Raw genomic sequence first — 15,223 nt, forward strand, 5'->3', positions numbered from 1 at the left:
ACCACCACAACCACAACCACAACCACAACCACGCGTAAACACGACCACAAGACCATCAGATCTGGAAAACAAAAACGACAAGGCCGACGACACCAATACAAACACCAACACCACACACCCAGATTTGAAAAAAAAAAGAATAAAAAAAATAAAATGAGAGAAATGAGAGACGGGAAGGAGCGGCAGAAGGAGGCGCGCGGTGGGGTGTCGGGAATGCGGCTGAAGAAGGCACGGTTGGCGAGAGGAAGAGGGGACGGTGTTGGCAATTCGCACGGTGGGCGAGAGGCAGCGAGGGCGGGTGTGCTTGGTGGTGGGATGCGGAGTGGTAGAGAGAAGGTGGGGGAGGAAGAGAGAGAGGTGAGAAATGTGGTTGTGAGGCAGGAAAATGAAATATTTTAGGGTTGGGTTGTGTTTTTATATAGGGTCTCTATTTTGAGATTTAATCTTGACCCTTGATTTTTTTTAAATCTAATGGTCAGAATTAGGACTTATGGACTCACCTAAGGGAGGTGGACTCATTTGATCCTAATTATATATATATATATATATATATATATATATATATATATATATATATATATATATATATATATACGAAATGATTTACTAAAAATTTTTACATATAGTATAATTTTGCCAATATATAACTCTGTACTTTGTTATTACATGACCAGTTAATTTTTCTTAAGATAGTCATATTCGTTTTAGAACAAGTCAAATATCAATTCATATTGCTCCATGAGACAATCTCTTGGTCATTCTAGAAAATAAAGGTCTTCTTACTACTTAATCTAACTCTTGTTATTTTATTCTATTAGTATTTTGAAGCTACCTTTTTTCTAATAAAAAAACATTATCAATGGGCAATGGTTAAAGATCTGTTTGATAAAACTAACTGAAAAGATAACTGATAAGGTAGCTGAAAATTAGAAGCTGATAAGATAACTTGAAAAGGTAACTTCTAGACTGTAGTTAGTATCATTGTAGAAAAGTATATCAAATTGAGCGTGAATGAACAAATCTCAAAAACATTCCCAATACAAATATTAACAATTGACTAAGATATTCTAAAACACAATAGGTAAACAAATAGGAAGTGATAGTTTTCACGTTTTGGACCAAATTTAAATTACTAGTATAGGTCTTTATGGGTTTTGGACATTTTATTGATGTACACTATTTTGCACAAAATTCTGTCATTTGGGCCGATTCAGCCCATACATGCATCGGGTCATACGGACTAGCTGATAGATATCAGTCCAAGTATTGTGACAAAGTTAATGTATAACAATCCCCATTCTCCCATAACAATCCGTAAGATAAAGTGGAAGTCTTATTTTGGACGGGTGGTATTTGTTTTAGGTATAAAATGTAATTATTTTATGATAAAATATGATCATTTTCTGATAAAAAATTATCATCAGTTTATCGTTAGACAATGATAATTTCAGTTATAAACTTTTATCATTAAATGATCATTTTTTAGTATAAAATGGTGACATTTTGCTTGTTTCAAATTAAAATCGTCTGAAATGAAAATTAATATGAGACAAAAAGATTATGGTGGTAATGTTATCCCAAAACATAGATTATAATTAAGAATTCAATATTCTTTGCACTTACATAAAGTAGAGCATACCATTTTAATACATAATATACACTTTTTAGTTGGGTTTTTTTCCTAAGAAAACGACATGGATAATTTTAACTTCTAGTGATAATGGGTTTTTGAACATGAAAATGAATTTATTTAATAGTTTTATCTGCTAAGTTAACTAGCTTAATCAACATTGTTTATGTAGTTACGAAACTCCAATTCTACTCGAGGTACTTTTGTATAAGTCATTTCAAATCATCATCTTTATGAGAAGTTATATACACACACAGTGGTGGATTGGGATTGGGGTTGAAAGTGCAACAACGCTCGTTTTCCCAAAATTGTGTCAATTTTAGGTACAATTTTCAAAAAAAAATTATAGTATTAATTGTTCTTTCCCGCTGCAATTCTTTCATCCTCTCCAACATTAAATCCTGACTTCAACACAATTTACGTACACTCACTTACCTCATTATTGGGGGAGTCCAAAAGTAATAGGATCACTTTGTATCCTATGCTAGATTACTAGGTAGATCAAAACAAGATATCCTTAATCATGGTTATAAAAAAATAATTTTTTTTCCTTTAAAAAGACCATACACAACTAACACAAGCCAACCAAGAGCCTTGAGTGCAGTGGAGCGCGAGAGTGCCTCAAAGCCTGGAATGTCAGGAATTGCGAGGTCCCGGGTTCGACTCCCTTCATGGAAGGGTTTAAGGTTATCTGTCATCCTACGGGATGGTTTACATGGCACATGTGATTTGCAGGGTATTGCATGTGTCGGGGATTAAACCTTTCATCACACAAAAAAAAAAAAAAAAAAAAAAAAAAAAAAAAAAAGCCAAGTAGCAGAAAAGCATATGCTTAGGCTTTCAGCCCAACTATCAAAGTAATGGCCCATATAGAGGACATATACCTATGTGAATCTTACCTACTTGATCGAACGCAAGCCAACCCAACCCAACCTAAATGTCACATCTAAGTGGCCCATTAACCTAACACTCAACATGTTTTTAGGCCACTAATAATTCTGCATTACTTTCTAATTAGATGGAGAAAATTAACCGTATGCTATTTTACGTGAATACCGTTATAAAAGTAACAATTGGTCTCCCTTGTGACGGGTTACCATTTGTGGCGGTTATTTTGTGAGATAAAATGGTAACAAAATGGGTTAGTGGAGAAAGGGGACCACATGAATAGTGTTGCAGAGAGAGAATAAGTGGATACATTGTGAGGTAAAATGGTATCCGTCTTCAGCTTGTGACGGATATGTCATGTATTCAATGAGAATTTGTGTAAAAGTAACTGCCAAAAATTTACACGTACCTATTTTGGTAAATAAAAAAGGTTTTTACATTAATTTCTTATAAAACGGCCTAATTCTTTTCAGCTTAATTTCAACTCTCATTCAGCTCAGTTTAACTCAATCCAATTTAGCTCACTTCAATTCATCTCAACTTATTTCAACATTATTCGTCACAAAAAACTTCAGTTCAATTTAGTTCAATTTGGTTTCATTTAGCCCAAAAGAAGAGGGTCTTACAAGAAGCACATAATTTCCTATAGAAATATGATTTCAGTATGAATTCATTTTCCACTTTTACAAAACTCTATGATATGTCAAAATTTTAAAGTTATAACTTATACTTTATGAAACTCGACATAACAAATATAAATTATAAGGAAATTAACTCTATTAGGATACTTTTATTACAAAATTGTCTTATAAGTAAATTCGCGATTAGCTACAGGTCACACACAAAGAGAGTTATGATATTTCTTAGGCCTTGTTTTTTTTTTACTTAATTTCAGCCCATTTCAATTCAGTTCAGCTATATTTAGTTTAATTTATTTTATTTTAGCTTCATTCAGTTCAGTTTAGCTCATATCTTCAAAATTTTAACTCTTGCGCCAGTTTACTTAGTCTCTTGACAAATTAATTATTATTTCAATTCAACTCTTTTTAGCCAAAAACAGGGTTTTATGCACACAAAAATAGTAATAAGTTAGTGATCTTTCATAAAAAATACTCCCTCCACTTTTCTATATATGACGTTTTGCATTTACGAGGTAAGCCTTTGACTTTAATATTTACAAAAATATATTTGTTCAAAAAATATAAAAATGGTACCATTAAATTCCTTACGAAAAACTCTTTCATATGAATATACATATCATAATATTTAGTCTTATATTTTAAGAAATATTGAAGAGAGAAGGGAGTGTCTCGAAATGTGAGAAAGTCATATATAAAAAAATAGAGGGAGTAGTCACTTATCTTGCACATTACTAAATTAATTATTATACAAATAGTCGCCAAAATACATTTGCGTAAAACGATATTTTTTTTTTCTAAAACTAATTTGAAAGTCCAAGGGCAAAATAGGAATAAATGAAAAAATAGGGGGCGTAACAAGTAAAACAGGGGGCGTGATATAGCAATTCTCTTTCTTTATCACAAAATTTCATTTGTGACGGCACGTATCCGTCACTCCAGAGTGACGGATACCATTTTCCCTCACAAATGACCCAAATAGAGGAGAGAGAGAAGCACATGGGGTTGCCCCCACCTTGTCCCCCTATCCGTTTTGTGAGTGTCATTATCCGTCATTTGCTATGACCCGTCTTCAGCAAGACTAATTGTTTCTTTATTATCTCCATTAATTCTTTTAATCTCGTGATGATTTGCTCGATCATATACAACCTAGCTTTAGTCCAATTCAAGTAATTATATTTCACATAATCATATCATATATCTATCAATCATAATAAAAATGCTTTATTAGCATGCTTTGTTTAGCTTTGTTCCCTTATTTTACAGCTTGCTAAAGGTGACACTTAAGTAGGGGTCAATTAACTAGGAGAATATACGACTATTTAACTAATCACAAATTTTCATTATAGACGGACACTATCCGTCTATATGTATAGACGGATACCATTTCCCCTCACAAAATACTCATTTGCCATAAAGTGAGAAGCACATGGGAGATGCTCCACCTTGTCCCCCTACCCATTTTATTAGAGGTCTTTACCCGTCAGTTCGCCCCACCCGTCTATAACAAGACCTATTGCTAACTAATAGGAGCACAAATTCTCAATTTAAGACTGATATTACCCGTCTTAAGGTTAAGATGGTCGAATACATAACAAATCACTAGACAAATGACTTTGAAAATTATAAAAAATTTGTCTTTATTACCATCGTATAATAAAATTTAATTTATTTTAAGATTAATCCCTCTTAAAAAAGACTTACTCATTGGTCTAATCACTTTAGACAATGACCTAAAAGAAGATCTCAATACGTGATATTTTGTTGCCTTCTCGTCCCTACTTTGTCAATGCACTCTATTATTAATATTCAGTGTGACAAATATTTGCTAGATAGAAAAGACTTATTCGTCAAACCAATTACTCATTCTTCTTAAATTATTATCAGTATTATTTACTGTAGTAGTTATTGTGTGCGACCGTTATATGATGCGACGGATTAAACTGATCACTCCATAATAATAAAAAGGAAAAAAAATGATCACTTTTTAACATAAATGGCCACTTTGCATTACTATATTTCTCCTAAATCGACCCCAACTTCTAATCTTTGTTTTGATACTGGTCACACTGTCTTAATTGTCTCAAAATCGAATTCAATTCATAAGAATAGCAATTCATGGATTAGGCGAATGAACTGGTCATGCAGAGTGTCCCGAACCAACTAACCTACAACAACTCTTTCGTCCTAATAAATAAGCTTAATATAGTTTAAAGTCTCAAATTAACCGAAATTAATTGAACTTATTAGGAAATTAATTAATTCAACAATCCTAACCTTGAGATTAAGGGGGTACATCCTCATCAATAACCTGAACTTAGTTGAGAAAATTAATTACATTTTATTGCTTATACTCTTTTGTTATGTTCGTGCAAGTTGACTTTTTATTGATCTTTGGTCCCCTTAGGCCTTAACTTACCCAAAGTCTACAAATAAACAATATAGGGGAAAATATACTTTGTATAATAGAGCTGACCTAAATTAAGCTAAATTGAATATTTAAATGAATAGAGTTGTATGCCTGTACTACACTAAATTGAATTTAATTGGATTGAGTTGACCTGAATTAAGCTAAATGATGCTTAATTACTGAATTAGGCTCCACTTGGCACGACACTTTATGTAGCTTATTTGACCAAAGTAGCTTATTTAACCAAAATTTCAGCTACCTGATTTTTTTGCAAGTGTTTGGCAAGTAGCTAATTTGGTCAAATAAGGTACCTGAAATGAAATGCTACCTTAGGTAGCATTTGAGAAATCAGGTACTTGAAATGAGTTATTTTCCATTTTTTACCCTTTTATTCTATAATATTAAATAATTTTCATATCCTTTTACGTCATTTTACCAAAATGAGCTACCTTTTCAGCTAGTTTGCCAAACACATTTTTATATAATTAGTTACCTTATCAGTTCCTAATTTCGAGCTACCTTATCAGTTTCCTTTTCAGGTTTCAGTTAACTTTTCAATTTTCAGCTACATTTTCAGGTTTCAGCTACATATTCATGTAATTTTGCCAAACAGAGCCTTAGAGTGAACTGGTATTAAGCTTGTACTACATAATTATTACTCCCTCTGTCTTGATCATTTGTTTACATTTAATTTTGGTATAAAGATTAAGGAAAGAAGAAGAGTCAAGTATTGGATGACAAGTAGACAAAATTGAGTGTGGAGGATTATTGCCCATCAAAAGCATCTTTAAAGTAAAAGGATAAACAATTGACTGAACACAAATTCTCACTTTAAACGGACACTAGCCGTCTAAAGCTGTAGATCGATAATGTCCCTCTCACAAAATAAGAGTGGATATTGCAACTTGCAAGTGGGTGGGAAATGGATACATCCACTTGTCCTACAACTTGTATTTTGTGAGAGGGTCACTATTCCTCTACAGTTTTAGCCGAATATAGTTGTTTTCGACTACAATGAGATGAATTGTTGACTAAAACACCCTAAAATCAAATAAATAAATAAATGATCGAAACATGGAAGTATTGTTTTCATCAAGTTGCGGATGGCATTCTTCATACACGAGACATGATTTATTTTATAATTCATACTCTAAATTGATATTGCTGATGAGATGAAACGTCGAAATAGTACATTAGACATTAGACAAGTATAGACAAAAAACGGACCCATTAAATTCAACACCTTATGCACTTTATACAATTCCCATCATTTTATCTTCAATCTCAAACTTATGTAAAATTGTTAAAGGACCATTTTCAATGTCCCTACTAATTTGCAACTTGCTCAAGGCGGCCATAGTGCATAATATATGCTCCCAATTTCCAAATATATTTCATTTCAATTGAAAAAACAAAAGCAAAACAAAGATTAGATTGCCACGTTCGTTGTTATTGGACGTGCTTAACCTAACGGACAGCGACTTCACTCAATTTTTGTTGGATTTTAAAGTTATTCCACCCGTCTCAGTCAACTTTTTACATTTATTCCTACTTCCTCCATTCAACCCCAGTCTACTTATTTCACTTTTATATACTATTCATAATCGTGTATTCAATTTTGGTTTTCTCTCGATACGTAAGTGGAAATATATTCATGTGGGATCTTGTTTGATTCGTCTTTATGAGTACATTAAAAATATCTAACTTTTATAATTTTTGCAAATATGTAGCTAACGATATTTAACGCGTAAAATACGCGTTAGCAAACGTGAAAAAAGAAAGTGGTAGAGTGGAGTTGAATGGAGGAAGTATGTAAGACGGTATCTACTGTGCAACGATTTATTATACTAAAAATAATAATTCTTGCTCACAATTGTTGTAAGTTACAATGAATAATTTATCTGCACTATTACACTTCAAATAAGTGCTCCGATTATAAATTATTCTCATTTACGACATAAATAAGAATTTGTAATGTAAAAGACATTCATTTAAATAACAATAAATGAACGGATTTTTTATACAAAAGAACAGTTTTACATGTAAAATTGTGTTATTCATACATTATGTTCTTTTATGTACTTTGTATGTGTCTCAAACATGCAACTTGTTTTATGTCGTTCTCTATTATTTAGAATCACAAAATCTCATTGAAGACGGACAATATCCGTCATAAGCTGAAGACGGATAATGCCCCTCTTAGGGTGTGTTTGGATTGAGGGATTTGGAAAGAAAGGGAGGGGAGGGAATTGGAAGGATGAGAAATCAATTGTTTGGTTAGCAAAATGAAGGTAGAAGGATTTGGAGGGGAGAGAAAATGAATCCCTCCATTTCCCTCCTATAAGGCAAATTATTTCCCCGCCAACATAGGCAAGATTTGGAGGGAAAATCACCTCCTCCATTCTCCCTCCCCTCCCCTTCCCTTCCTTTCCCTTCCCTCCTTTCCCCTCCCCTCCCTTTCCCTCCTTTTTTCCTATCCAAACACACCCTTAGAAGATGCAAGTGGCAATATGAATGGGTGCTCCATTTCCCCTCCCACTTGCCAACCCACTTGCTTTATTGTGAGAGGTCTTCAGCTTGTGACGAATATTGTCCGTCACAAGCAAGACGCTTTGATTTAGAATATACATAAACATGCATTCTCTCTATTTATTGGCTTTTGTGTCAAAAACAAACGTAAAGAATTGGTTGAGATAAAGAGACTACTCCACATAAAAGACAAATGATTAACTAAAAAGATGGTGATTAATTGATTACTAATGACCCAAAGACAACCTTAAGTACCTAACTAATCTAAAGTTACTATAGCCTTAATGATTTGAAAAGTTTTTGAGCCGATCATTTATACTTCCGTATAAGACAAACACAAGAATGCAATAAAGGGCGTATATTTTGGCTGGGGAAGTGAAACAATATAAAGCCCATAGCTTAAGGCCAAACCATCAAACAGAATTTTCGACTTATTTTATGTAAAACAATTGTAGAGCACAACGATATAAATGTTATCATTATCATTAAATAAGGTGCATAACTGCATGATTTTCTTTGGTCACTAGAAGAGTAAAACGTATTTTTATTTTTATTTTTGAATATTTGGTAATTGAATTTTAACAAAAAAAAAGGCGAGTATATTAATTTGAAAAGGTTTTATAATTTGGGTACAATTGTTGCACATAAGTGGAAGTATTATAGCTATGCACCATGTACCAAACTCCTCATCTCCATAAATTAATTTTAATATACGGCAAATTTTGATCGTCTTAAATTAAAACAGCATTATCAAATGACAACTGTTTTAAAAAAGTATTAAAATTAAAAGGGATTGTGAGAAGTTTTAACTTAAGATTGTCTTAAGCAAGATCAGTTGATAAATAAATGATCGATATTTGCTGAAAATTGAACCGACGTGACATCACACATATGGCATGCTAATGAATAATTGAATATGGTATATGTCATATTCATATATGAGAATAATTAATCCTATCTCAATTAGGCTACAAAAGGAAAAGTAAGTAGATATAAATATATGATAATGAAAAGTCCATTATCCACATCCGTTAAAATTAAAGTATGTGGTTGTACTACACTCTACACTAGGACTGTGACTTCAAACAAACTCAATTTTGCCCAAAGAAATTAAAGAAACTTCAAATTTTCAAGCAATACTAAAATGAATAGGTGGTTAGTTAGTTTTACCAAAAACACGCAAACGAATTGCAAATTCATGTGAATTGTCTGGTCGATTGTTCAATTGTTCAATTGTCAAGAAATCGCTATTACTAGAACTTCTACTATAAATGTTAAACCCAAACTCAAAACGTAATACGTTTATATAGAAAAATTCTAAGGTGTACCCAGTATTGCGTTGTTCCGTATCATCCTCTACATTTCTTGCAAAGAAATAATTGGCCACTACCTAAGGGTGGTTGTTAACACTCTTAAGCAAAATCGTCAGGCATCGATTTTGGTACTAGTGTTCCGCAACTTCCACTCCTCCATATAAGAATGAATCTCAACCATTACGTCTTCACGTGTAATGAAGACGGTCCTTACTCGAAAGGAACCAAGTTAGCAACGCGCAATACTCGCGAGACCCCCAATGACCAAATGGACAACTTAAGTCCAAATGACAACCATACTAAACCAAATTGACAACACCATGATCAGTACACAGGACCACAGTCTCAGTACACATTCATCTACCCAAAAACTTCAGACTATCCTTAACACCACACAAAATCATACAAAAACATCAAAAATTGCAGAAACAAGTTGATAATACAGTAAAAACAGTAAAACTGAAACACCATTTCAAGAAAAAACAAAAACAGCAGTCTCAGAAAACTAAAGTATTTACATAACTTTTTTTTTCTTTTTTTCCAGTAGTTACCAAATCTACAAAAATTATTTATCTAACAAGATTTCCTAAAGGAGTGAGGTAAAAGTTTTTTTTTTAAAATAAAGAAAAGCATAAAGCTTTCTAAAAAAAAATAAGAAAAAAGAATACAAACAAATTCTACCAGACAGTAAACTCCAGTTAAAACTGAAGAAAACTGGCCTTCAAAGAATATTTACAGCACTGCACCTGCAAACTGCTCTTCTTGAGAAGTCTTCCTGATTCTACTCCTATTGATCCTCTTTTACCCTTGCAAAAGCCTTCTTTTCTTAACCCTTTAAGCTCTCTTAAACCTTTCTTGAGGTATTATACTCTTAACTCAAAACTGGCACGAAGTTCCGAGCCTTTGCCTCTGCCTTCCGATGGTAACAGATTTGCGGTGGGCAAATGCTGGGCGGAGAAGCTCCTGGAACTTATCGAGAAATAGTGACCATTCTTCTTCATTCATGTCGGACACCTTAACAAAGTTTGCACTCATGGGAAGCTGCTCATTTGCGCTCCTGTGGCCTGAGGATGAATACCCGGTTTCTGGTTTCATCATCCCGGGAAACTTGAGATTCTTTTCGCCTAAGATGGTATTCTTGAGGGACATTGAGATGTTTGAAATTGATGGGAATTTCTTAGGAATAGGAGGAATTGTAAAAGCCTCTCCCTCTCCCTCTTCAACTTCACCATCATCGCTCTCTTCCTCTTCCTCCTCGAGACTTGCTAGCCTTGTGAAAGGGTTTCTGCCATTCATACCAAAGGATGGAGATCTGTTGCAGAAATCCTCACCAGTCGCCATCTTTGGAGTGTGATCAAGGTCGAGGTCTTCACAGTCAATGTCAAACAGAAAGTCATCATCAGTCGCATCAGACTTTGGCATTAACAGTTCCCTCTCTGCCACCACCAGCCTGCTTGCTTCGAGGCAGACAAGCTCGAGTTCACTAGGGTCTTCCTCTCCACTACGAAATTCCCGGGTCATCATCTCACCAATCTCAGCAAGACAGAGACCAAATGCAGCAGCTTCCTTGAGGAAAATAGTGCAGAGAACCAAAACCCTAAGGCAAGCTTCACGAATCGTTGGAAGCTCAGATCGAAGCATGTCACAATCTTTGTATGGATTAAGCCTCTCAATGTATTCAAGCTCGTCTTCGGAAAATGGGATTGAGGCCTGAGGCCAATGGATCCACTCAAAGTACGGATCCTCCAAACTTTCAGGAAGGCAAAGACCATGGTCAATCGGAATGAGCTCCACTTGACCGAATCTCCCCACACCATCAAGCTTCCTAACAAGAAGGTTTCCAGCATGCCTGTCCGTGTTGAAAATCCTAACGTCCAAAATCCCAATTCTATGGACAGCAGAGACCGGGAAGCTTGAAGTTCCATGGTCGCTAGCATCAAAGTCATGAGGAATGAACTGCTGACATGAAGCAATCTTACTGACCAATTTTTTCTTGTGAGGTTTGTTACCATTTACCCCATCATTAACATTAAAGATCGAGTGCGTGATTTTCACCAAAGCCGTGGCAGGTACACCAGCAAAATGCTCATGATCAAGAAGATAAGCAACAACCTCTCTGATGCCCGTCTCTCCAACCCTGACCGACCGCTTCAGCCCCGGCTGCCCCAGCACCCTGCCCACAAATCCTTTCGGGTTATTTGGTGCAAAGGGTTCCTCATCAGTGGGCTTCACAATAGCAACACTCTCACCCCTACTATTCCTAAAATAGTAAGCACCTCCAAGTCCACCATTAACAGGCACCGGCTCAACTCCATTTTTTATCGCCTTAACAATCTCCTTCACGATATTCTTAGCCTCCACAAGCCTATCCGAATTCCCTAGCACCTCAACTAACTTACTCTTGTCCTTGGGCTCAACATCTCGAGGAGACAAACATGGAGTTGATGAACTCCTATGCATATTGCTCCTAGACAAAAGCAAGGGTGAATAATCCCTAATGGCATCAAGGTCATTTTTCAAAACCGTATCCCCAAACGACAACGAGCTTTCATCAGTCGGAAGACTCAACGCAACCTGCAGCCTTCTCTTCACAGTATGAACATTATCATTACGATCCAACTCCATCCCCAATACACAACCATTATCAGTCTGAACAAACACCCTTCTCCTCCCAGTCGAATGATTCGGGCTCCCATGGAATTTCCTCGACAACAAGTTCTTGAAAATCCCGACGGGAGCCTGGGTCTGAACAGGACTATCTAGCTTAGACATGGTGGTGGTGGGGTCGACCTCTGCGACAGCTCACAAGCGATGTGGCGGCAATAGAGATCCTATTCACCTCTCCGAAACTAACCCAAACTCAAAACTACCTATAAACCCTAACAAGATCTTGATCATCAAACACCAAAACCTCAACCAAAATCACACCCCTCTCTCAACCAAACAAAACCAAACAATGTTACAGTGTCAAAAACCCCGCAATCGACAGCGAAAATCGGGACAACCACAACCTACATCGAAAAACCCATCGTGGTAAGAGTAGATCTAGATCTTTTGTTTGATTATCTGCAATGCAAAAGTTCAACATCCATAAATTGATCCAATATCAAACTTAAACATCAAAAAGATTAAATCTTTATCATATTTTCCACTCATTTATCCACAGATCTACAGATAATAGGTCATCTGTCATCACTCATGACTGTCAATATCAATATATCATCGATTTGGATAAACATTCTACATTCAAAGCATCAAATCATACAAAAAAAATTGAAAAAGTAATCAAGAACCCATGTAGAGTATAAACCCCTCCCTACGAGTCCGTCTCAATCATTTGTTTACCTTTGATTAAAATACCGCTCACAAAGAATAAAAAAGCGTATACATACATGAATATGATACTAAACCATTTAATCTAACGTAAAACATCATCAAAACACTCACTTTAACATCTAAATAACAAAGATTATCAATAATATGCAAAAAAATGGAGTTTATACACAAAGATTACATCTTTTTAACAAAACCCATCAAATAAACATAAATTCTTACTCGTGACGGTCACAAGTTACGACGATACTCACAACCGATTTAAATAATGTTAACAAAAAAGCGGTTGTAAGACGTTACAAGCTTTTGACCGTCACAAACAAAACCCATCAAATAAAACAGCTAAAACCCACATTACAAACATCAAAACTAAATCAAAAACAGTAAAAAACAAGAACCCAAATCAAAAATTAAATCAAAAGAACTAACCTAATTTCCGAGATCTGGGAAATAATAACCGAAAAGATGAAGATCAAAGAATGATTAAAATCAAAAACCCATAAATAATAAACCTTTTTTTATACTATTATATGAATTATTAATGTGGGTTTTTGGTATTGGGGTATCACTCTCACCACGTTATGTTTCTCTCACTAAAAAGGTTGAAGCTTTATCTCTCTAGAATTATTATGGGTGGTGTAGTTGTGTATAGCTCCTTTGTTTCCGCACCTCTTGGTTTCTTTTTAACGCTGCAGATTAGACCCTCATATTGGGTTAAGGTTTAACTCAACCATGGTTAATATGTGGAAATCAATAAATATAAATATTCCTACTATATCTTGTTTTTTATTTGTTTCTCAAGCAACATGTAAACTTTTTGTGTTTGGGTTTGGGTTGGATACGGGTCCAGCTTACGTTGTATTAGTACAATTTTTTGTTTCACAAATTCTTTTTTGTGACGGTACATATCCGTCACTCTTGAGTGACGGATACCATTTTACCTCATAAAGTACCCACTTTTTCTCTCTCTGCAACACTATTCATGTGGTCCCCTTTCTCCACTAACCCATTTTGTTACCATTTTAACTCACAAAATATCCACCACAAATGGTAACCCGTCACAAGAGAGACCAATTGTTTTGGTTTAGTGTGGAATATCAGTTCGAAACTTAAAATGAGTTAAATACTCTATGATATAAAAGATAAAAACAAAATATTTGGATATTATCAAATTATTTGTTTTATCTTTTAATATGAGGTGGTCTTTTGTTTTAATCTTAAAAACGGATATGTCTGTATTAAAAAAGACTCGTTATTGTCTGTATTAAAAAAGACTCCTTATTATCTGTGCGAAGAGAAAGGGATAGTAGATTTGAGGGTAGGTTAGTCCACGAGTCGGGATGTTGTAAGTTTGTGAAAATATACTGTTGATTCTCTCATTTACTTGTGGGTCGAATTAGTCTGGTTTAATGCATATAAATTTGATGTCAAAATTCGCCGAGTTTATTGCAATTTAAATCATTTAAATGTTTGTCACCTAAATAGAATTTTTCTAAATCACAAAAATCTATATATTTATCCAATTATTTATGTATCTTTAATTAAAATATCTCAAAATCCAAACGAAACGATTGTCCATATATACATCATATGAAACAATCGATCTTATTTGTGATGATCACAAGCCTATAACCTTTCACAATGGCAAAATGAAAAAGTTATCCACCTTTCATTATCTTCCTATACTTAACCCAAATATCTCTACATTGGAAACAACATTTTTTTAGGAAAAGATGATTTCATTATTAAAAAACCATACAACATCTAACATTGGCAACAACTTGACAAGGCGTAAATTATAATTCTATCCACCAACATTAGTACATTACTAGATAATTTTAGTACATTACTAAATAATTATAGAATATAAATTGTTTATGTCAACTTGTGAAATTGACTTTATCAACCATGTTATGAAGTAATCTTAATTCGCTTTTTACTATTTTGAAGTTTCTTAAGCACCCCTAATCCTTTCACAAATAACATTGTACCTCCAGTAGTACAATAGCATCATACAAGTTACAACCAAGTTATATCTTATCGAGCTTATGTGTAATATTTTTGAGCTTTTTTAAAGTTTTTTTTATGTTTAAGTGAGTGAGTTCAGAAATTTTATAGTATAACTCGACTTCTTTAAAACAAAACTCGAAAACTTTATTATATAGTTCAGGTTCTAGAGCATACAACTAGGTACAACTGGTTATAGGATCTATTAATTGTAATCCTTTTTGGTTTATTCTGGCGAGGACCTTATTGGTGTAGCCCTTCCTAGAGTTGTTCCAAGTTAGAATCGGGTTTTATTCCTCCTTTGTACATAAAAAAAAAAAAACTATTTTTGAGTTTCTTAAAATCAAAATTGTATAGCAATTCGACATATCTCTATCTCATATATAATAGTTTGCGTAGAATCATGCGTTATTTCTATATAATTTATTTACCTTTTATTTTATTATCTATAACGAATATCTAGATCAACAAATGA

The 15,223-nt window shown here is 34.3% G+C and overlaps 1 protein-coding gene across 1 annotated transcript; it reads right to left on the reverse strand.

Moving 5' to 3' along the window:
- Window positions 1–9,848: 9,848 nt before the first annotated feature.
- Window positions 9,849–13,517, reverse strand: LOC141598861 (phosphatidylinositol 4-kinase gamma 7-like). Its single transcript, XM_074418675.1, has 2 exons — window positions 13,171–13,517; window positions 9,849–12,474 (listed from the first exon to the last, which is right to left on the reverse strand). Exon 2 carries the CDS (start codon window positions 12,178–12,180, stop codon window positions 10,285–10,287), a length of 1,896 nt encoding a protein of 631 aa, XP_074274776.1. The 5' UTR covers window positions 12,181–12,474; window positions 13,171–13,517; the 3' UTR covers window positions 9,849–10,284.
- Between the last annotated feature and the right edge of the window lie 1,706 nt (window positions 13,518–15,223).

Source organism: Silene latifolia, chromosome 9 (assembly GCF_048544455.1).
Source record: "Silene latifolia isolate original U9 population chromosome 9, ASM4854445v1, whole genome shotgun sequence".
NCBI classification, from domain to species: Eukaryota; Viridiplantae; Streptophyta; class Magnoliopsida; order Caryophyllales; family Caryophyllaceae; genus Silene; species Silene latifolia.